This window comes from Panulirus ornatus, chromosome 10, assembly GCF_036320965.1.
Source record: "Panulirus ornatus isolate Po-2019 chromosome 10, ASM3632096v1, whole genome shotgun sequence".
Classification (NCBI taxonomy): Eukaryota; Metazoa; Arthropoda; class Malacostraca; order Decapoda; family Palinuridae; genus Panulirus; species Panulirus ornatus.
This window is the reverse complement of record NC_092233.1, coordinates 37148037-37174034: the sequence shown is the minus strand read 5'-3', so window position 1 is coordinate 37174034 and position 25998 is coordinate 37148037. Positions and strand designations below refer to the sequence as shown.

General features: G+C 40.5%; 1 protein-coding gene across 1 annotated transcript in view; it reads left to right on the top strand.

Moving 5' to 3' along the window:
• Positions 1-4154: 4154 nt before the first annotated feature.
• Polr3I (RNA polymerase III subunit I) overlaps positions 4155-25998 on the top strand; it is a 64847-nt gene continuing 43003 nt past the window's right edge. The window contains exons 1-2 of the mRNA XM_071665790.1: positions 4155-4288; positions 15840-15972. Of these exons, the coding sequence (XP_071521891.1) occupies positions 4281-4288; positions 15840-15972 (141 nt within the window). The 5' untranslated portion in view covers positions 4155-4280. The remainder of the gene's footprint in view (positions 4289-15839; positions 15973-25998) is intronic.

The window sequence follows — 25998 nt, the reverse complement described above, 5'->3', positions numbered from 1 at the left end:
GCTTTTCTAAAGACATCCCATTCCTACCCCACTCCCCTTACCTCCTTTGTTCTCACTTTTTTCCATTCTGTACTCAGTCTCTCCTGGTACTTCCTCACGCAAGTCTCCTTCCTAAGCTCACTTACTCTCACCACTCTCTTCACCCCAACATTCTCTCTTCTTTTCTGAAATCATCTACAAATCTTCACCTTCGCCTCCACAAGATAATGATCAGACATCCCTCCAGTTGCACCTCTCAGCACATCACCATCAAGAAGTCTCTCTTTCGCACGCCTATTAATTAACACGTAATCCATTAACGCTCACTGGCCATCTTTCCTACTTAAATACGTATACTTATGTATATCTCTCTTTTTAAACCAGGTATTCCCAATCACCAGTCCTTTTTCAGCACATAAATCTACAAGCTCTTCACCATTTCCATTTACAACACTGAACGCCCCATGTACACTAATTATTCCCTCAACTGCCACATTACTCACCTTTGCATTCAAATCACCCATTACTATAGCCCGGTCTCGTGCATCAAAACTACTAACACACTCATTCAGCTGCTCCCAAAACACTTGCCTCTCATGATCTTTCTTCTCATGGCCAGGTGCATATGCACCAATAATCACCCATCTCTCTCCTTCCACTTTCATTGTTACCCATATCAATTTGGAGTTTACTTTATTACACTCTATCACATTCTCCGATCAATCCTCTTTTAGGAGTAGTGCTACTCCTTCCCTTGCTCTTGTCCTCTCACTAACCCTCGACTTTACTCCCAAGACATCCCCAAACCACTCTTCCCCTTTACCCTTGAGCTTCGTTTCACTCAGAGCCAAAACATCCAGGTTCCTTTCCTCAAACATACTACCTATCTCTCCTTTTTTCTCATCTTGGTTACATCCACACATATTTAGACACCCCAATCTGAGCCTTCGAGGAGGATGAGCACTCCCCGCGTGACTCCTTCTTCTGTTTCCCCTTTTAGAAAGTTAAAATACAAGGAGGGTAGGGTTTCCAGCCCCCCCCCCCCCCCGCTCCCGTCCCCTTTAGTCGCCTTCTAAAGTCCCCTTTAGTCGCCGTCGCCTTTAGTCTGTTTCCTTGAGCTCCCTCGCGTTAGCGAGGGAGCGCAAGGAAAGAGACGAAAGAATGGCCCAACCCACCCACATACACATGTATATACAAATACGTCAACACACGCAAATATGCATACCTATACATCTCAACGTATACATATATATACAAACACAGACATATACATATATATACACATGTACATAATTCATACTGTCTGCCTTTATTCATTCCCATCGCCACCTCGCCACGTATGGAATAACAACCCCCTCCCCTATCATGTGTGCAAGGTAGCGCTAGGAAAGAAAACAAAGGCCCCATTCATTCACGCTCAGTCTCTAGCTGTCATGTATTAATGCACCGAAACAACAGCGCCCTTTCCATATCCAGGCCCCACACAACTTTCCATGGTTTACCCCAGACGCTTCACATGCCCTGGTTCAATCCACTGACAGCACGTCGACCCCGGTATACCACATCGTTCCAATTAACTCTATACCTTGCACGCCTTTCACCATCCTGCATGTTCAGGCCCCGATCACTCAAAATATTTTTCACTCCATCTTTCCACCTCCAATTTGGTCTCCCACTTCTCCTCGTTCCCTCCACCTCTGACACATATATCCTCTTGGTCAATCTTTCCTCACTCATTCTCTCCATGCGCCCAAACTATTTCAAAACACACTCTTCTGCTCTCTCAACAACACCCTTTTTGTTACCACACATCTCTCTTACCCTATTATTACTTACTCGATCAAACCACCTCACACCACATATTGTCCTCAAACATCTCATTTCCAGCGCATCCACCCTCCTGCGCACAAATCTATCCATAGCCCACGTCTCGCAACCATACAACATACCCATTTTTGCTTTCCGAGATAATGTTCTCGACTTCCACACATTCTTCAACGTTCCCAGAACTTTCGCCCCTCCCCACCCTATGATTCACTTCCGCTTCCATGGTTCCCTCCGCTGCCTAATCCACTCCCAGATATCTGAAACACTTCACTTCCTCCACTTTTTCTCCATTCAAACTTACCTCCCAATTGACTTCACCCTCAACCCTACTGTGCCTAATAACCTTACTCTTATTCACATTTACTCTCAGCTTTCTTCTTTCACACACTTTACCAAACTCAGTCACCAGCTTCTGCAGTTTCTCACGTGAATCAGCCACCAGCGCTGTATCATCAGTGAACAACAACTGACTCACTTCCCAAGCTCTCTCATCCACAACAGACTACATACTTGCCCCTTTTTCCAAAACTCTTGCATTCACCTCCCTCACAACCCCATCCATAAACAAATTAAACAACCATGGAGACATCACATACCTCTGCGGCAAACCTACATTTACTTAGAACCACTCACTTTCGTCTCTTCCTACACGTACACATGCCTTACATCCTCGATAAAAACTTTTCACTGCTTCTAACAACTTGCCTCCCACACCATATATTCTTAATACCTTCCACAGAGCATCTCTATCAACTCTATCATATGCCTTCTCCAGATCCATAAATGCTACATACAAATCCATTTGCTTATCTAAGTATTTCTCACATACATTCCTCAAAGGAAACACCTGATCCACACATCCTCTACCACTTCTGAAACCACACTGCTCTTCCCCAATCTGATGCTCTGTACATGCCTTCACCCTCTCAATCAATACCCTCACATATAATTTACCAGGAATACTCGACAAACCTATACCTCTGTAATTTGAGCATATATATATATATATATATATATATATATATATATATATATATATATATATTTTTTTTTTTCTTTTTTTTTTTTTTGTCGCTGTCTCCCGCGTTTGCGAGGTAGCGCAAGGAAACAGACGAAAGAAATGGCCCAACCCCCCCCATACACATGTACATACACACGTCCACACACGGAAATATACATACCTACACAGCTTTCCATGGTTTACCCCGGACGCTTCACATGCCTTGATTCAATCCACTGACAGCACGTCAACCCCTGTATACCACATCGCTCCAATTCACTCTATTCCTTGCCCTCCTTTCACCCTCCTGCATGTTGAGGCCCCGATCACACAAAATCCTTTTCACTCCATCTTTCCACCTCCAATTTGGTCTCCCTCTTCTCCTCGTTCCCTCCACTTCCGACACATATATCCTCTTGGTCAATCTTTCCTCACTCATTCTCTCCATGTGCCCAAACCATTTCAAAACATATATATATATATATATATATATATATATATATATATATATATATATATATATATATATACCTTGTATCTTTTAGCTATATCGATAATGAAAATTTAGTTTAATGGATTAGGGTTTAATTTACTTACTTATCGGCAGCATGATATGTAAGGTAACCTCTTAAATGAAAACATTTATTTACATGTATTATATTTATGTTTAAAATTTCAAGGTACTGCTAGAGTATGTTTTTTTTTTTATTAAAGCCAACCCAAACAGGTTTTAGAATGACTAATTTATTAGTCATTCTAGTATGTTGTGGTTATGCATTATAAGCTGTACAATTTTTTTCAAATATGTGATGTCAGGTTAAGAAAGTAGTACAATATAGCATTTATGTACAATAAATGGAGTTCAATACAAGGGCTTAAAACTCGTGCAGTTAGCGCCATATTTGGTGACAATAAGAAAGATAATGACCCTACCAGGCAGTTACTGGTGACTCCCAGTGACGCTGCAGGGTAAGTGTCTCGTCTTAGTATGAGGTGTGTTGTGTTGCATCAGCTGATCGTCGTCAGTGTGTTATACCGGAGCAAGTATAGCTGACCGTTGTTATTCTTAGAAGGAATAAATATGAAGATATATTTAGATATTTGTTCATAAAGTTGATGGTCACTTTTGTGTGATATTCAAGTTGATCCTGTGTGATGTTGGCGGCCGTCCATAGTGTTGTGTGGAGGCACACGTGTTCACTCCTACCCTAAACCTTCTGCTGAAACCATAGTGTTGTGTAGAGGCACACGTCTTCACTCCTACCCTAAACCTGCTGAAACCATAGTGTTGTGTGGAGGCACACGTGTTCACTCCTACCCTAAACCTTCTGCTGAAACCATAGTGTTGTGTAGAGGCACACGTCTTCACTCCTACCCTAAACCTGCTGAAACCATAGTGTTGTGTGGAGGCACACGTCTTCACTCCTACCCTAAACCTCTGCTGAAACCATACAAGTTATCTCTCACCAACAACATGGAAGTGTGAGTACAGATTTTGTCTCTTATGTTGTATATTAAAGTTTCAGAGGAAATTGGATTAGATTTATATGAAAAGTACCTTTAAGGGAGTGGATATTGTGGCATACCTTCTAGATAACACCAGTTAAAAGAGAAGGGGAATTAAATTACCCCAAAATGCACATGAAGAATAGTATAGACCGCGGATTGCTCAAGTGGTGTTCAGGTCAGCTGGTAGAACAATGTTACATGAAAATAATATCGTAAGTAAAAAATATTTCATCTTATCACTCATTCCAGATCTGTCTGCCATACATACACCAATGCGCCTGCTTTATACCTTTACTGATGTTATTTGGCATATATATATATATATATATATATATATATATATATATACATATATATATATATATATATATTTATATATCATGATTTTACTAATGATATCACATAAAATACAGATTTATATAATTATTTTAAATGTGGTCCCCATAAGGTGAAGGATAACATTAACATTGTACAGGAATACAGTTGAACTAGCTACAAAAATGTGTTGATGTTATAATGACTTAAGGTCTGTTATTAAACAATATTATGCATACACATTTGTATTGTCACCTACTTGTATAGTAATCTACAGTTAAGAACTAATTTTCTTTTATGAATTGTGAGAAATCATAAAAGAATGATAATACAACTAAGAAACAAGTGATATCTACTGTATCATACTCAGAGGGAAATAAAGGACTTGTGATGAGAGGACATTAGGAAGATAATGGTGAATGCTGAAAACAACTTAGTGTATATATATATATATATATATATATATATATATATATAATATATATATATATATATATATATATATATATATATATATATATATAATATATATATATATTTATATATATATATATATATATATATATATTTTTTTTTTTTTTCTTTTTTTCATACTATCCGCCATTTCCCGCGTTAGCGAGGTAGCGTTAAGAACAGACGACTGGACCTTTGAGGAATATCCTCACCTTGCCCCCTTCTCTGTTCCTTCTGTTGGAAAATGAAAAAAACGAGAGGGGGAGGGTTTCCAGCCCCCCGCTCCCTTCCCTTTTAGTCACCTTCTACAACACGCAGGGAATACGTGGGAAGTATTCTTTCTCCCCTATCCCCAGGAATATTTATATATACGAATAAAGTGCATATGAACGCGCACCTTCATAGAACATGTAAACCTCCAACATCCAGGATCAAACCCAGGACCCCTGTGCAAGAGGCAGGAATGCTAACTGCTAGGCTATGGGCCTAGCATTCCTGCCTCTTGCACAGGGGTTCCAGGATTGATCCTGGATTTTGGAGGTTTGTATGATATATATATATATATATATATATATATATATATATATATATATATATACACATACACACACACACATGGAGCGGGGGGGCTGGAAATCCTCCCCTCTCACTTTTTTTTTTTTATTTTCTTCCAAAGGAAGGAGCAGAGAAGGGGGCTGGATGAGGATGTTTCCTCAGAGGCCCGGTCCTCTGTTCTTGGCGCTGCCTCGCTGACGCGGGAAATGGCGAATAGTATGAAAGAAAGAAAGATATATATACATATATATATACATATACATATACATTGGGGAGTGGGTCAGTTGTTGTTCGCTGGTGATGCAGCGCTGGTGGCTGATTCATGTGAGAGGCTGCAGAGGCTGGTGACTGAGTTTGGAGGAGTGTGTGGAAGAAGAAAGTTAAGAGTAAATGTGAATAAGAGCAAGGTTATTAGGTACAGTAGGGTTGAGGGTCAAGTCAATTGGGAGGTGAGTTTGAATGGAGAAAAACTGGAGGAAGTGAAGTGTTTTAGATATCTGGGAGTGGATCTGGCAGCGGATGGAACCATGGAAGCGGAAGTGGATCATAGGGTGGGGGAGGGGGCGAAAATCCTGGGGGCCTTGAAGAATGTGTGGAAGTCGAGAACATTATCTCGGAAAGCAAAAATGGGTATGTTTGAAGGAATAGTGATTCCAACAATGTTGTATGGTTGCGAGGCATGGGCTATGGATAGAGTTGTGCGCAGGAGGATAGATGTGCTGGAAATGAGATGTTTGAGGACAATGTGTGGTGTGAGGTGGTTTGATCGAGTGAGTAACGTAAGGGTAAGAGAGATGTGTGGAAATAAAAAGAGCGTGGTTGAGAGAGCAGAAGAGGGTGTTTTGAAGTGGTTTGGGCACATGGAGAGGATGAGTGAGGAAAGATTGACCAAGAGGATATATGTGTCGGAGGTGGAGGGAACAAGGAGAAGAGGGAGACCAAATTGGAGGTGGAAAGATGGAGTGAAAAAGATTTTGTGTGATCGGAGCCTGAACATGCAGGAGGGTGAAAGGAGGGCAAGGAATAGAGTGAATTGGAGCGATGTGGTATACCGGGGTTGACGTGCTGTCAGTGGATTGAAGCAGGGCATGTGAAGCGTCTGGGGTAAACCATGGAAAGCTGTGTAGGTATGTATATTTGCGTGTGTGGACGTATGTATATACATGTGTATGGGGGGGGGGGTTGGGCCATTTCTTTCGTCTGTTTCCTTGCGCTACCTCGCAAACGCGGGGGACAGCGACAAAGTATAATAAATAATAATAATATATACATATATTTATACATGTGTGTGTGTGTGTGTGTGTGTGTGTGTGAAGTGCTTTGTTGTACTTTGTTTTCATATCTGAATTACTGCTTTCACTGTTATTGTACTGATTCAGCTCATCAGATGTATAATGATTATAAACTTTGAAAAAGAAGAAAATGTAAAAAAAAATTGTATGAAAGAGCGCAATTTTTTTAATTTTCATTGTAAAGATGACCTTACCTTCTCTGGAATAGTAGCCTAATATGCTCATAACCCAGGCACAATCCTGGTGATGGTTAGTTTTGCTAAATTGTCGAGGGGAAAATGAAAACTGATTTATGATTCAACAGAACTTTCCATCTTGAAGAGTATATATGAAACAGGAATTCAGAATCATTAGAATATATTCTACAATGATTTTACACAAGTAGCATAATTACTTCTATCCTCAGAGACAAGCATGAAAGAATGATATAAAGATTAAAACTGTTCTGTATATATTGTATCCATTATTCCAGGTTGAATAAATCATAAATAAATCTTTCATACATCTTGTCATTGTCACTCACTTAGTCATACTAATAGTAAGGCAGTGCTGAGATTACTGGGTCATTGTGTTTTCATTTCATTTGCAGATTTCTCTTTGTGTTTAAGTACAGTAAATAATCAGACAAGTTATTGATATATTTTAACATCATGTGATTATGATTACAGTAATAATAAGGATGGGCTGAGATCAGCAATGATAAACTAGTACGGATGATATCACAGATATCATAGTGAAATGACATAAACATCTGTACCAGCGCTATAGACATGGGGAACAAGGTGGACTTTGCCCATATATAAAAAGGAAGTGGACTTAAACATTGTATGAACAAGGAGTTGATACTACCACTCGAGGAAACATGTCAACACCAGGTTGGTTTTAGCACTTCCCAATATCTTACCAATATGCACTTACCATAAGCTCTCTAATTCTCCCTGGAGAAGTTAAGACCTATACAACTTGTTTAATGGTTTTATGATTCTTTAATGATTTTCTTTCGTCAAAAGAGAAAAATCTATTTTCTAACTGTAATTGACTAATTAACTGTTTAAGATGTACAGTGTATCTATGTTTGGGAGACCAACCTAGTGAGAGAATAAGGTGAAATGATTATTTTTCTTTAACTGGCAATGAATCTTTTCTTTTTTATATCAAATGTTGTTTTACCAGCTCATTTGGACACAATTTAGGCTATTTTGATGTTATATATTGTTTTATTCTAGTACATTTTAGCATATTTCAGGGTTTTGTTGCACCCATTTACAGAACATATAGTGTGATCAGGATTTTCTAACATAAGGACCTAAACTAACTGGTAATTTACTTGTTTAGATTTGCACTGCCATTACCTGTAGATAAGTGGTTTCTTTCTGCAGTGGTGGTTAAGAAAATTTGCTATGAGAAATAACTATTCAGGTTGTTGGTGCTGTAAATATTTTGCTGTGATTACAGAAATAGCTATGGTGCATGATATTTTATTGAAAATAATATATTCAGGAAAGTATGGTGTCAGTTAAAAGTAAACAAATCCACTAAGCCTGTAAAAACTATGCTTAACCTTCCTAGTAATTATGATTTATCATAATTTAAATGTTCCAGTTAAAATATACCAGGCATACCCATGAAGATGCATTGTCAAGTATAGCACTGGAGGTTAACAAACTGATTACGTAACACAGTGTCGAGCAACTGTCCAATATAATGTTAGTATATATATTGACTAGGATTTTATAGGTTTTTTATTATTTTACAAGTGTGTTATCTCCTTTTACATTGCTCTATCTCACTTTCCGTGTGATACCTATTTCTCAAGTCTTTCTTTTGATATGGTTTGCTGACACTTCAACCCCTACTGACAATTCACCTTCTACCAACATACTGTCCCCTGATGTATTGTTATTCTAAAATGTAGAGAATAAACATGAGTGGCTAGTGTTTTACAACTTCACAAACAAAATTTTTCTCTGAGGTTATGCCTCTTCTGTTATACCTGTCTCTCAAATATTTAACTCTTCTTTGCAGAGAATCCTTTTCCGTACTTCCACTTAGCCATTGAGGCTTTTCAAGATAGGTAGAACCAGATTTCTAAATCTGTTGTGCTGAATTCAGTGGGTGTTAGTCCAAGCATCATTAACAAGTGCAAGGAAGGGCCAGCAAGCCTTTGCTCATGACTGAAACAGGTCTGTACTAATCTATGATATTATCCTAGTATTTTGTGACAAAGAGCACATTGGCCAGTTCTCAGGCCCTACTAAGCACAGGGGACTCGCCTTTGATGGGTCCTATCAAGAACATAGCGAGTTGTCATGGTGGTTTCTTGTCCAAATAGCTCCTTTTATAGTACTTACTTTGACAATGCAACACTGAATTTGTGTCACTCGTTTAGTCATACTAATAGTAAGGCAGTGCTGAGATTACTGGGTCATTGTGTTTTCATTTCATTTGCAGTTGGAGTCAGCTCCATAGCTTTGTCTCCTGGAAGTTTGACATATATGATTCCAACCAACCCTTCTTCTTAGAGAGGAACTGTGTACTGCTACTAACTAAGTGTTTAAGGTTATAGATAGAAAGTGTAACATAATTGAAACTTGCAGAGAACTGGCTCTTGATATATACCATCTTTCTTGTCATAAGAAGGGCTTCATTCTAGGCCTCTCTTTTCTAAATTCTTCCATCAAAAGACAGATTAAGGATAACTGCTCTTTAAACACAGATACCAGCCCTTACAGCTGGCATTTAAATACTCAGTTTGAGAATTTAGAACATTTACTGGCACCTTTCCCAGTCGTTGCTGATGAAAAAAAGAATGCCTTACATTTTTAGAAACAAACAGGGTAACCTAAGTTATTCCATTTTGGAATGCATTAGCCTCTGGTTATTCAAACTAATGGCATACCTGATCCCAAGATTTTCCTTTACAAAGGCTGCAAACATCATCTTGCTGAGAAATTTCCTGTGAAGAGGAATTCAATAAAATGCTTAGGAAAAAGAATCATCCATAATGTTCTTTCTAGAAACAAGTTTGTCCTGTTTTCCAGTATCAGTTGATTGCAATCATTTTGCAGTTCATGTTGTCATTGCAGGGTTTTAGAAGGGGATTTTCATGAGTACACCAAGCCTTTCTCTCTTTAGTCATGGTTTGACTATAAGTGTCTCCGTAAGAGTTGTCATTCATTGGTTTTGTTTACATAGAGGAGGAATTCCCAAGTTACTCTACCATGGGGAATTATGTGGATTTACTTGATGTTTGAGTGATACACCAAGCTAGAGAGAGAGGCTTCATCTACTGAGCTTCATGTCCCTGAGGACTTATATTAAGAGAATTGGTGCGTCTTACTCTTCAGCATGAAGGAAACAAGGGTTCCAATTTTTTTTCATTTTTCATAATATTTTTTGAAAAAATAATCCCTTTACAGTTAAAATGAGTATTATTCAGGCCTCTCACCTTCATGAAGTATGCATTTCATGGGGTAGATGCCAAATTAAGGTTAATGCCCATGACAACAGAGAGAGGCGTTGAATTGGATTTCCTCTTCGGTTATGTATCCATAATGATCCTGTCTCCAAGCAAATGCCTGCTTATCAGTATTTGTTTTTCTAATGTTGAAAATCTCTGTTTCTCTTTGTCTCTGTTTTGGGGGAATATGTGTCTTTGATTGCAATTCTTGATATGAAACCTCTTCAGTTGTGCTGTTCCTCTTGGCTGATTTCACAAGTGTTGCTAGACTTCCTCATAAGGGGTCAGTAACTCAGTATCCAAGCACTAATTTTGAAGCTTGCACATGGCTTTATTCACACTTTTACAGCCTGAAAGTTGGGAATCTTGTAACAGTATGTGTTCCATAATGTTCACACATCTTCTTAGATGGCATTAGTGAGTTTTGAAAGCTTTTCATCTGTTCCCTAAAATTCAGTTTTAGGGATTTCTGAACCTCCCCTTAGAATTCTTCCATAACACAAAAGACTTTTACAGGATTGCTTGTGGGTTCCAAAGTCAGGGTCTTTGGATATAACCTATTTTGTGACCCTCTTTATGTTGGTTATTTGGTTATTTTTTTAAAGACCCCTTTCACTACCCTCTTGGCAATCTAAATGGGCTTTGCTGCAAGTCTGTGGTCCCGTTAAAGAACTTTCTAGATGTCCAGCTATGAGAGGCTTCTCATGTGTCATAACGTCTTGTGTTGATTATTTTCCCAATCCAAAATTTGAGAAGGTTAATCATGTAAGCTTTGAATACCCCCCTTTTTTTTTTAGACTACATTTGAAGGTTATCCTTGGGGTTGTTAGGGAGGTGAATGCAAGAGTTTTGGAAAGAGGGGCAAGTATGAAGTCTGTTGTGGATGAGAGAGCTTGGGAAGTGAGTCAGTTGTTGTTCGCTGATGATACAGCGCTGGTGGCTGATTCATGTGAGAAACTGCAGAAGCTGGTGACTGAGTTTAGTAAAGTGTGTGAAAGAAGAAAGTTAAGAGTAAATGTGAATAAGAGCAAGGTTATTAGGTACAGTAGGGTTGAGGGTCAAGTCAATTGGGAGGTAAGTTTGAATGGAGAAAAAGTGGAGGAAGTAAAGTGTTTTAGATATCTGGGAGTGGATCTGGCAGCGGATGGAACCATGGAATCGGAAGTGAATCATAGGGTGGGGGAGGGGGCGAAAATCCTGGGAGCCTTGAAGAATGTGTGGAAGTCGAGAACATTATCTCGGAAAGCAAAAATGGGTATGTTTGAAGGAATAGTGGTTCCAACAATGTTGTATGGTTGCGAGGCATGGGCTATCGATAGAGTTGTGCGTAGGAGGGTGGATGTGCTGGAAATGATATGTTTGAGGACAATGTGTGGTGTGAGGTGGTTTGATCGAGTAAGTAATGTAAGGGTAAGAGAGATGTGTGGAAATAAAAAGAGTATGGTTGAGAGAGCAGAAGAGGGTGTTTTGAAATGGTTTGGGCACATGGAAAGAATGAGTGAGGAAAGATTGACCAAGAGGATATATGTGTCGGAGGTGGAGGGAACGAGGAGAAGTGGGAGACCAAATTGGAGGTGAAAAGATGGAGTGAAAAAGATTTTGAGTGATCGGGGCCTGAGCATGCAGGAGGGTGTAAGGCGGGCAAGGAATAGAGTGAATTGGATCGATGTGGTATACCGGGGTTGACGTGCTGTCAGTGGATTGAATTAGGGCATGTGAAGCGTCTGGGGTAAACCATGGAAAGTTGTGTGGGGCCTGGATGTGGAAAGGGAGCTGTGGTTTCGGGCATTATTGCATGACAGCTAGAGACTGTGTGTGAACGAATGGGGCCTTTGTTGTCTTTTCCTAGTGCTACCTCGCACACATGAGGGGGGAGGGGGATGGTATTCCATGTGTGGCGAGGTGGCGATGGGAATGAATAAAGGCAGACAGTGAGAATTGTGTGCGTGGGTATATATGTATGTGTCTGTGTGTGTATATATATGTGTACATTGAGATGTATAGGTATGTATATTTGCGTGTGTGGACGTGTGTGTATATACATGTGTATGGGGGTGGGTTGGGCCATTTCTTTCGTCAGTTTCCTTGCGCTACCTCACAAACGCGGGAGACAGCGACAAAGCAAAATATTGAAGGTTATCCTGTCTTCTATGTGGTTTGATGTCTTGGAGAATATCTGGAGTTATTCTCAGATTGGCAAAGAATACCCCCTTTTTCTGGTTTGCCTAGGCAATTTGGAGCCCTTCTGGATGAAAAACTTGTTGGTTCACTGTGGCCTCTTTGTTAGAGCTGTGTCATTCTGGTATTACCTTGCTGGCCTTTTTGAGGACGCCTTCCTGAAGGAATTCTCCAAAGGTTGTAACATTATCACCAACACAGTGGTTGCCATACCATGGTCTAGACACTGAGGATAAGTTTTATGGTCATTAGGCTTACCTCTTGCAAGGTGAAGGAGCAATAGAGTGCCACAAAAACAGCTTTGGATATGTCATCTTTTTCTTGGCAAAACGTTTTTCTCTGACCCTCAACCTCCATGTTGTTATGCTGTCATAGCTTGTGGGACAGATTGATCTTAGAAAGTCCCTCATGCAAATTTTCTCATTGTTCTCTTGCCCTACCTTCCCCTCTCTTCTGAAGAATATCTCTTTATACTATTATTAGTCACCAATCGGATTACATCCATATTCGAAATACTCTTGAGGTAGCTGTCTTTTTGTAGCGTGGCAGTCATAAGGATTATGTTATTTCTGGGTGATGGCTACTGATTTGAGGGGAGTTCCTCTATTTGAGTAGTTTGTGAAGGGTGTGGATTGTAAATCTTTTTTTTTTTTTTTTTTTCATAGAAAAGGATGTTTCCAGTTTACATTTTCAAAAAATTTAAACTTTTGAATTTGCAAAGTTTAGATGATTTATCTTTGCTTATCTATATGGTCTCGTGTTTCAAGACTGAATGATTTATACTCTTCAGTGGCAGTAAGTTGAGGTCACTGAAATTTTGTGACATTCTAATTTTGTAGGCCTTGGAAATGCGGTGGTTGTAATGAATTAGTGGAGATGTATAAAAGAAAGAGACAGGAGGTCAAGAGAAAGGTGCAAGAGGTGAAAAAAAGGGCAAATGAGAGTTGGGGTGAGAGAGTATCATTAAATTTTAGGGAGAATAAAAAGATGTTCTGGAAGGAGGTAAATAAAGTGCGTAAGACAAGGGAGCAAATGGGAACTCAGTGAAGGGCGCAAATGGGGAGGTGATAAGAAGTAGTGGTGATGTGAGAAGGAGATGGAGTGAGTATTTTGAAGGTTTGTTGAATGTGTTTGATGATAGTGGCAGATATAGGGTGTTTTGGTCGAGGTGGTGTGCAAAGTGAGAGGGTTAGGGAAAATGATTTGGTAAACAGAGAAGAGGTAGTAAAAGCTTTGCGGAAGATGAAAGCCGGCAAGGCAGCAGGTTTGGATGGTATTGCGGTGGAATTTATTAAAAAAGGGGGTGACTGTATTGTTGACTGGTTGGTAAGGTTATTTAATGTATGTATGACTCATGGTGAGGTGCCTGAGGATTGGCGGAATGCGTGCATAGTGCCGTTGTACAAAGGCAAAGGGGATAAGAGTGAGTGCTAAAATTACAGAGGTATAAGTTTGTTGAGTATTCCTGGTAAATTATATGGGAGGGTATTGATTGAGAGGGTGAAGGCATGTACAGAGCATCAGATTGGGGAAGAGCAGTGTGGTTTCAGAAGTGGTAGAGGATGTGTGGATCAGGTGTTTGCTTTGAAGAATGTATGTGAGAAATACTTAGAAAAGCAAATGGATTTGTATGTAGCATTTATGGATCTGGAGAAGGCATATGATAGAGTTGATAGAGATGCTCTGTGGAAGGTATTAAGAATATATGGTGTGGGAGGCAAGTTGTTAGAAGCAGTGAAAAGTTTTTATCGAGGGTGTAAGGCATGTGTACATGTAGGAAGAGAGGAAGTGATTGGTTCTCAGTGAATGTAGGTTTGCGGCAGGGGTGTGTGATGTCTCCATGGTTGTTTAATTTGTTTATGGATGGGGTTGTTAGGGAGGTGAATGCAAGAGTTTTGGAAAGAGGGGCAAGTATGAAGTCTGTTGGGGATGAGAGAGCTTGGGAAGTGAGTCAGTTGTTGTTCGCTGATGATACAGCGCTGGTGGCTGATTCATGTGAGAAACTGCAGAAGTTGGTGACTGAGTTTGGTAAAGTGTGTGAAAGAAGAAAGTTAAGAGTAAATGTGAATAAGAGCAAGGTTATTAGGTACAGTAGGGTTGAGGGTCAAGTCAATTGGGAGGTGAGTTTGAATGGAGAAAAACTGGAGGAAGTGAAGTGTTTTAGATATCTGGGAGTGGATCTGGCAGCGGATGAAACCATGGAAGCGGAAGGAGGGCAAGGAATAGAGTGAATTGGAGCGATGTGGTATACCGGGGTTGACGTGCTGTCAGTGGATTGAATCAAGGCATGTGAAGTGTCTGGGGTAAACCATGGAAAGCTGTGTAGGTATGTATATTTGCATGTGTGGACGTATGTATATACATGTGTATGGGGGTGGGTTGGGCCATTTCTTTCGTCTGTTTCCTTGCTCTACCTCGCAAACGCGGGAGACAGCAACAAAGCAAAAAAAAAAAAATAATAAATGATATGGTTGTTTGTGTAGCAAGCAGGAGAAAATTCTCTCCTTATTGCTATTTCTGTAAAGCCACCAGTTATAGAACATACTAAGAGTACATTCACATTTATTGATTGAATTGAGTCATAAATTGAGTTATGTGCCTTAAGTATCTGCACTTTACCCATCAGTTTAAAATATGATTTAAAGACTAGCATAAAGTATATGTAATTTGGTTAGCTTCTGTAAAATGGAAATGAAAATCTTAAAAATTTACCTTTGGTAAGGCTTAATTGTCTTTAATTAGTTCTTACATATTGAGCTATACACAAGAACTATCAAATTCAGAAATAAACAATATATTTCCAATGTATTTCCTGCCTTTGGTTACATGTCAGAATAGACAGCTGATTGTTAATTCCCTTATAGGGTGGAAGACATCTTGGCATGCTGGAGAAGCTATATGTCCCTTGGCATACCTTTTTTAGTGATAATTTAGTATCCTTTTTTCCAGTAACCACTTAGAGAGTAATTTTTATGGTGGTTTAGTTTTCCACGTTGAGGTCTAGCTGATTTGGTTGAACAGAATTCTGTACCACAATGCACCACTTAAGTTTTCAGAGCTGAAATGCAGAATGTATGCTCTCCACTCAAAATTAGTCTTTCAGGCTTGACTGTGTACAGTGTCATAATGTATTTTAAAATTCAGACAATAGAGTTGTTGAGTAAAAGGTATGTATTACATAACAGAATTGAAACAAAACTTAAAATCTTAATTGAATAAGACAAGAAATTGCCCCTATTATCTCAACTTATACTGGTTGGTTTATTTTCAGAGTAAATAGTAAAGGGGCAGTGCTAAGTAATCTCGAGGTGTATGCACTGTTACAAGACCTGTGCCGACAGGGTGGTAAAGGAAAGCGTAACCTTGCTAAAACTCAAACACACCTTGCCAACATTGCCTTCGATGTAAGTTAGAGATCGATTCTTCATCATTACAGATTTCATGTATATTGATAGTCATCTGTAAATTATTGTTTTATTGCATCTTTTGTAATGTGGTGCATTACTAGAGTAGCAGTTTACAAGCAGCGACTGAAAATTATGAAAATATTTTTTTTATACAGCATGAACTTAACTGTGGCTTTGTTTGCATGAGAGTGAGAATCTTACTTCATGTTGCTTCCTTCCTCCTTATTTCTTTATTCTGCATCTACTTAACACTCCTTCATAATAAGTGTGTCTTTTTATGATTTTTTCATCTTTTCCTCATTTCTGCCCTACCTACCTGGGTTTTCACGTGTGTGGGGAGTATTCTCATTTCCATCTACAAAAGTTTAATGTAATATCTTATTACAAAGAATTATTTATGTTTTAGCTATACCATCTCAAAGAATATCTCAAAAAATGTTCTTCCTATGTCTTACATCACTGACATGGTGATACAGTATTGGGAACAAAATTGTTGGAGATAAGATTCAAATTTCTTTACTCCTTAACCCTTGAAATGTGCAGTTCATCTGAGTTGATGCTCTCCTATGCAGAAAAAAAAAAAAAAATCCTTACAAAACACTTTTTTTTTTTTTCTTTCTTTTTTGCCGCTATCTCTCGCGTTTGCGAGATAGCACAAGGGAACAGATGAAAGAAATGGCCCAACCCACCCCCATACACATGTATATACATACGTCCACACACGCAAATATACATACCTACACAGCTTTCCATGGTTTACCCCAGACGCTTCACATGCCCTGATTCAATCCACTGACAGCACGTCAACCCCGGTATACCACATCGATCCAATTCACTCTATTCCTTGCCCTCCTTTCACCCTCCTGCATGTTCAGGCCCCGATCACACAAAATCTTTTTCACTCCATCTTTCCACCTCCAATTTGGTCTCCCACTTCTCCTCGTTCCCTCCACCTCCGACACATATATCCTCTTGGTCAATCTTTCCTCACTCATTCTTTCCATGTGCCCAAACCATTTCAAAACACCCTCTTCTGCTCTCTCAACCACGCTTTTTTTATTTCCACACATCTCTCTTACCCTTACGTTACTTACTCGATCAAACCACCTCACACCACACATTGTCCTCAAACATCTCATTTCCAGCACATCCATCCTCCTGCGCACAACTCTATCCATAGCCCACGCCTTGCAACCGTACAACATTGTTGGAACCACTATTCCTTCAAACATACCCATTTTTGCTTTCCGAGATAATGTTCTCGACTTCCACACATTCTTCAAGGCTCCCAGGATTTTCGCCCCCTCCCCCACCCTATGATCCACTTCCGCTTCCATGGTTCCATCCGCTGCCAGATCCACTCCCAGATATCTAAAACACTTTACTTCCTCTACTTTTTCTCCATTCAAACTTACCTCCCAATTGACTTGACCCTCAACCCTACTGTACCTAATAACCTTGCTCTTATTCACATTTACTCTTAACTTTCTTCTTTCACACACTTTACCAAACTCAGTCACCAGCTTCTGCAGTTTCTCACATGAATCAGCCACCAGCCCTGTATCATCAGCAAACAACAACTGACTCACTTCCCAAGCTCTCTCATCCCCAACAGACTTCATACTTGCCCCTCTTTCCAAAACTCTTGCATTTACCTCCCAAACAACCCCATCCATAAACAAATTAAACAACCATGGAGACATCACACACCCCTGCCGCAAACCTACATTCACTGAGAACCAATCACTTTCCTCTCTTCCTACACGTACACATGCCTTACATCCTCGATAAAAACTTTTCACTGCTTCTAACAACTTTCCTCCCACACCATATATTCTTAATACCTTCCACAGAGCATCTCTATCAACTCTATCATATGCCTTCTCCAGATCCATAAATGCTACATACAAATCCATTTGCTTTTCTAAGTATTTCTCACATACATTCTTCAAAGCAAACACCTGATCCACACATCCTCTACCACTTCTGAAACCACACTGCTCTTCCCCAATCTGATGCTCTGTACATGCCTTCACCCTCTCAATCAATACCCTCCCATATAATTTACCAGGAATACTCAACAAACTTATACCTCTGTAATTTGAGCACTCACTCTTATCCCCTTTGCCTTTGTACAGTGGCACTATGCACGCATTCCGCCAATCCTCAGGCACCTCACCATGAGTCATACATACATTAAATAACCTTACCAACCAGTCAATAATACAGTCACCCCTTTTTTAGTAAATTCCACTGCAATACCATCCAAACCTGCTGCCTTGCCGGCTTTCATCTTCCGCAAAGCTTTTACTACCTCTTCTCTGTTTACCAAATCATTTTCCCTAACCCTCTCACTTTGCACACCACCTCGACCAAAACACCCTATATCTGCCACTCTATCATCAAACATATTCAACAAACCTTCAAAATACTCACTCCATCTCCTCACATCACCACTACTTGTTATAACCTCCCCATTTGCGCCCTTCACTGAAGTTCCCATTTGCTCCCTTGTCTTACGCACTTTCTTTACCTCCTTCCAGAACATCTTTTTAGTCTCCCTAAAATTTAATGATACTCTCTCACCCCAACTCTCATTTGCCCTCTTTTTCACCTCTTGCACCTTTCTCTTGACCTCCTGTCTCTTTCTTTTATACATCTCCCACTCAATTGCATTTTTTCCCTGCAAAAATCGTCCAAATGCCTCTCTCTTCTCTTTCACTAATAATCTTACTTCTTCATCCCACCACTCACTACCCTTTCTAATCAACCCACCTCCCACTCTTCTCATGACACAAGCATCTTTTGCGCAATCCATCACTGATTCCCTAAATACATCCCATTCCTCCCCCACTCGCCTTACTTCCATTGTTCTCACCTTTTTCCGTTCTGTACTCAGTCTCTCCTGGTACTTCCTCACACAAGTCTCCTTCCCAAGCTCACTTACTCTCACCACCCTCTTCACCCCAACATTCACTCTTCTTTTCTGAAAACCCATACAAATCTTCACCTTAGCCTCCACAAGATAATGATCAGACATCCCTCCAGTTGCACCTCTCAGCACATCAACATCAAGAAGTCTCTCTTTCGCACGCCTATTAATTAACACGTAATCCAATAACACTCTCTGGCCATCTCTCCTACTTACATACGTATACTTATGTATATCTCGCTTTTTAAATCAGGTATTCCCAATCACCAGTCCTTTTTCAGCACATAAATCTACAAGCTCTTCACCATTTCCATTTACAACACTGAACACCCCATGTATATCAATTATTCCCTCAACTGCCACATTACTCACCTTTGCATTCAAATCACCCATCACTATAACCCGGTCTCGTGCATCAAAACCACTAACACACTCATTCAGCTGCTCCCAAAACACTTGCCTCTCATGATCTTTCTTCTCGTGCCCAGGTGCATATGCACCAATTATCACCCATCTCTCTCCATCAACTTTCAGTTTTACCCATATTAATCGAGAATTTACTTTCTTACATTCTATCACATACTCCCACAACTCCTGTTTCAGGAGTACTGCTACTCCTTCCCTTGCTCTTGTCCTCTCACTAACCCCTGACTTTACTCCCAAGACATTCCCAAACCACTCTTCCCCTTTACCCTTGAGCTTCGTTTCACTCAGAGCCAAAACATCCAGGTTCCTTTCCTCAAACATACTACCTATCTCTCCTTTTTTCACATCTTGGTTACATCCACACACATTTAGACACCCCTGTCTGAGCCTTCGAGGAGGATGAGCACTCCCCGCATGACTCCTTCTGTTTCCCATTTTAGAAAGTCAAAAAATACAAGGAGGGGAGGATTTCTGGCCCCCTGCTCCCGATATATTTTTATACTTGATCACTGTTTACCGCATTGGCAAGGTAGCACAACAGACAAAGAAAGATGGCATTCACTCACAGTCATTCTCTGGAAGTCATGTGCAGTGCCCCCTCTCCAAAGCCAGGCTCCACATACCTTTCCATAGTTTCACCTGTTCTCTTCACATGCCCTTGTTAGGCCATAAACTTTATGTCGTCCCTTGTACACCACATTATTCCAGTTCATTCTTTTCCATGCATGCCTTTCACCTTCTAGTGTGTTCAGGCTCTGAGCACTCAAAAACCTATTTCACTCCATCCTTCCATCTCCAGTTTGGTCTCTCCCTTCTTGTCCTCACCACTAATGTCAACATCTCACTCATTCTCCATATGTCCAAACTATTTCAGCACACCCTCTTCACCTCTCAGCCTCACTCTTATTTTTACCACGCCTCTTCTTACCCTTTTATTACTCACTCAATCAAATCACCTCACTCCACATACTTTCCTCAAACTTTTCATTTCCAGCACATCCACCCTTCTCCACAGTTCCTGTTATAGTTAATGCCTTGCATCCATTCAACATTGTTGGGACTTCTACACCTTCAAACATGCCCATTTTTGCCCTCCCAGTTAAGGACTTCTCTTACCACCCATTCTCCAGTGCTCCCAGAACCTTTGCTCCCTATATCCACCCTATGACTCACTTCCCTTTTTATGGTTCTATTCAGTGACATGTCCACACTCAGGTCTAAAACACTTCTTTTTCTTCAAATTTTCTTCAGTTGGACTCACACCCCATCTAACATGTCCCTTAGCCCTGCTAGATCCAATACTTGTACTTTTATTTACATTTACTTTGCTCCCTCCTTTCTCACACTCTCCCAACTCAGACACCAAGTTTTGCTGTTTCTCACTCAATATTCCACCAGTGCTGTGTCATCAGCAAAGGACAAGGCCTCTTGTCTCCAGGATCCTTGCATTTATCTTCTTCACCACCATATCCATAAACAAATTAAACAACCATCATTCTCTCCTGCTACAGACCAACCTTCACCTGGAGCCACTCTGACCTTTCTACCTATTCGCACGAGCCATACACTCTTAATAAAATATTCTCTCTGCTTTTAGTACCTCTCCACCCACACCATATATTCATAAGACTTTCCACAAGGTTTGACTGTTATACTCTCTCGAGATCAGTAAATGCCATATACGAATTCTTCTGTTTCTCGGAGTATTTTTCTCACTCATTTTGTGAAGTAAACATCATCCACACATCCTCTACCACTCCTTAAACCACATTGCAATTCCCCAAGGATTTTAATATGCCTTCACCCTCTCTGTCATCATTCATATCCAATTTACTAGGTTTTCTCAGCAAACTTATACCTCTGTAGTTCAAACACCTTTGTTCTTGCTTTTATACAGTTGCACTTTATGTGCATTCTGTCAATCCTCATGCACCTTATGATCCATACTTACATACCATCCACTCCAGCTACCTTGCCACATTTCATCTCATGCAAGACTATCACCACTTCTTCATTCTTCACCAAACCACTCTCCATGAGACTCACTTCACATATCACCCTGACTCAGACACTCTGTCATCAAACACATTAAACATTCTTTCAAAATACTCACTCCACCTCCTTCCTACTTCATCACTGTCTGTTACCACGTCCCCATTTTCCCTCTTCACCAATGTTTCCATTTGTTCTCATATTTTTTGCATGCTATTAACTTCCTTCCAAAACTTCTTATTATCCCTGAAGTTTACTGAAGGTTGCTCCCCCAACTCTCATTTGCCCTATTTTTGAAGCCCTGCACCTTTTTCTTGAACTCCTGCTGATTTCTTTCATACATCTCCGAATCATTTGCACTATTCCCTATAAGTACTGCTCATATACCACTCTTTTCTCATTCAGTAGGAGCTTTACTTCATCGTACCACTCACTCCCCTTTCTAACCTGCCCACCTCCCACCTTACACATGCTACATTGATTTCTTGCATGGGTGAGCGCTGCTTCCCAAGATACTGCCCACTCCTCACCCACTTCCCTAACATTGTTCTCTCTACATTTTGCCATTCTCCACTTGATCTTTCTTGGTATTTCTTCACAAAACTCTCTTTTCCAAATTCAGTTCCTTTCACCACTCTTTTCCCCCAGAATGTTTTTTTTTTCTTTTCTAAAAACCTTTACAAATCTTCACTCTTTCGCCCACAAGGTAATGATCAGACAATCCACTGGCCTTCCATCTCAGTACATACACTATCAATTAGTAAGTATTCTAGTAATGCCTGCTGACCATCCATGCAGGAGGGTGAAAGGCGTGCAAGGAATACAGTGAATTGGAACAATGTGGTATACCGGATCGATGTGCTGTCAATGGATTGAACCAGGATATGTGAAGCATCTGGGCTAAACCACGGAAAGTTCTGTGGAGCCTGGATGTGAAAAGGGAGCTGTGGTTTCGGTGCATTATACATGACAGCTAGAGACTGAGTGTGAACGAATGTGCCCTTTGTTGTCTTTTCCTAGTGCTACCTCGCACACATGCAGGGGGAGGTGGTTGTCATTTCATCTGTGGTGGTGTTGCAATGGGCGTGAATAAGGGCAGATAGTATGAGTTATGTACATGTGTATATATGTATATGTCTCTGTGTGTATATATATATATATATATATATATATATATATACGTTGAGATGCATAGGTATATAAATGTGAGTGTGTGGACGTGTATGTATATACATATGTATGTGGGTGGGTTGAGCCATTCTTTCGTCTGTTTCCTTGCGCTACCTCGCTAACACGGAAGACTGACAAAGTATAATAAATAATGAAATAGATTTTTTTATCTATTATACTTTGTCGCTGTCTCCCGCATTTGCGAGGTAGCGCAAGGAAACAGACGAAAGAAATGGCCCAACCCCCCCCCCATACACATGTATATACATACGTCCACACACGCAAATATACATACCTACACAGCTTTCCATGGTTTACCCCAGACGCTTCACATGCCTTGATTCAATCCACTGACAGCACGTCAACCCCGGTATACCACATCGCTCCAATTCACTCTATTCCTTGCCCTCCTTTCACCCTCCTGCATGTTCAGGCCCCGATCACACAAAATCTTTTTCACTCAATCTTTCCACCTCCAATTTGGTCTCCCTCTTCTCCTCGTTCCCTCCACCTCCGACACATATATCCTCTTGGTCAATCTCTCCTCACTCATTCTCTCCATGTGCCCAAACCACTTCAAAACACCCTCTTCTGCTCTCTCAACCACGCTCTTTTTATTTCCACACATCTCTCTTACCCTTACGTTACTCACTCAATCAAACCACCTCACACCACACACATTGTCCTCAAACATCTCATTTCCAGCACATCCATCCTCCTGCGCACAACTCTATCCATAGCCCACGCCTTGCAACCGTACAACATTGTTGGAACCACTATTCCTTCAAACATACCCATTTTTGCTTTCCGAGATAATGTTCTCAACTTCCACACATTCTTCAAGGCCCCCAGGATTTTCGCCCCCTCCCCCACCCTATGATCCACCTCTGCTTCCATGGTTCCATACGCTGCCAGATCCACTCCCAGATATCTAAAACACTTCACTTCCTCCAGTTTTTCTCCATTCAAACTCACCTCCCAATTGACTTGACCCTCAACCCTACTGTACCTAATAACCTTGCTCTTATTCACATTTACTCTTAACTTTCTTCTTCCACACACTTTTCCAAACTCAGTCACCAGCTTCTGCAGTTTCTCACATGAATCAGCCACCAGCGCTGTGTCATCAGCGAACAACAACTGACTCACTTCCCAAGCTCTCTCATCCCCAACAGACTTCATACTTGCCCCTCTTTCCAAAACTCTTGCATTTACCTCCCTAACAACCCCATCCATAAACAAATTAAACAACCATGGAGACATCACACACCCCTGCCGCAAACCTACATTCACTGAGAACCAATCACTTTCCTCTCTTCCTACACGTACACATGCCTTACATCCTCGATAAAAACTTTTCACTGCTTCTAACAACTTTCCTCCCACACCATATATTCTTAATACCTTCCACAGAGCATCTCTATCAACTCTATCATATGCCTTCTCCAGATCCATAAATGCTACATACAAATCCATTTGCTTTTCTAAGTATTTCTCACATACATTCTTCAAAGCAAACACCTGATCCACACATCCTCTACCACTTCTGAAACCACACTGCTCTTCCCCAATCTGATGCTCTGTACATGCCTTCACCCTCTCAATCAATACCCTCCCATATAATTTACCAGGAATACTCAACAAACTTATACCTCTGTAATTTGAGCACTCACTCTTATCCCCTTTGCCTTTGTACAATGGCACTATGCACGCATTCCGCCAATCCTCAGGCATGAGTCATACATACATTAAATAACCTTACCAACCAGTCAACAATACAGTCACCCCCTTTTTTAATAAATTCCACTGCAATACCATCCACACCTGCTGCCTTGCCGGCTTTCATATATATATATATATATATATATATATATATATATATATATATATATATATATATATATATATATATAATTTTTTTTTCTTTTTCTTTGTCGCTGTCTCCCGCGTTTGCGAGGTAGTGCAAGGAAACAGACGAAAGAAATGGCCCAACCCACCCCCATACACATGTATATACATACGTCCACACACGCAAATATACATACCTACACAGCTTTCCATGGTTTACCCCAGATGCTTCACATGCCCTGATTCAATCCACCGACAGCACGTCAACCCCGGTAGCCATTTTTGTTTTCCGAGATAATGTTCTCGACTTCCACACATTCTTCAAGGCTCCCAGGATTTTCGCCCCCTCCCCCACCCTATGATCCATTTCCGCTTCCATGGTTCCATCCGCTGCCAGATCCACTCCCAGATATCTAAAACACTTTACTTCCTCCAGTTTTTCTCCATTCAAACTTACCTCCCAGTTGACTTGACCCTCAACCCTACTGTACCTAATTACCTTGCTCTTATTCACATTTACTCTTAACTTTCTTCTTTCACACACTTTACCAAACTCAGTCACCAGCTTCTGCAGTTTCTCACATGAATCAGCCACCAGCGCTGTATCATCAGCGAACAATAACTGACTCACTTCCCAAGCTCTCTTATCCCCAACAGACTTCATACTTGCTCCTCTTTCCAAAACTCTTGCATTCACCTCCCTAACAACCCCATCCATAAACAAATTAAACAACCATGACGACATCACACACCCCTGCCGCAAACCTACATTCACTAAGAACCAATCACTTTCCTCTCTTCCTACACGTACACATGCCTTACATCCTCGATAAAAACTTTTCACTGCTTCTAACAACTTGCTTCCCTCACCATATATTCTTAATACCTTCCACAGAGCATCTCTATCAACTCTATCAGATACCTTCTCCAGATCCATAAATGCTACATACAAATCCATTTGCTTTTCTAAGTATTTCTCACATACATTCTTCAAAGCAAACACCTGATCCACACATCCTCTACCACTTCTGAAACCACACTGCTCTTCCCCAATCTGATGCTCTGTACATGCCTTCACCCTCTCAATCAATACCCTCCCATATAATTTACCAGGGATACTCAACAAACTTATACCTCTGTAATTTGAGCACTCACTCTTATCCCCTTTGCCTTTGTACAATGGCACAAAACCACCTCACACCATACATTGTCCACAAACATCTCATTTCCAGCACATCCACCCTCCTGCGCACAACTCTATCCATAGCCCACGCCTCGCAACCATACAACATTGTTGGAACCACTATTCCTTCAAACATACCCATTTTTGCTTTCCGAGATAATATTCTCGACTTCCACGCATTATTCAAGGCTCCCAGGATTTTCGCCCCCTCCCCCACCCTATGATTCACTTCTGATTCCAAGGTTCCATCCGCTGCCAGATCCACTCCCAGATATCTAAAACACTTTCCTTCCTCCAGTTTTTCTCCATTCAAACTTACCTCCCAATTGACTTGACCCTCAACCCTACTGTACCTAATAACCTTGCTCTTATTCACATTTACTCTTAACTTTCTTCTTTCACACACTTTACCAAACTCAGTCACCAGCTTCTGCAGTTTCTCACATGAATCAGCCACCAGTGCTGTATCATC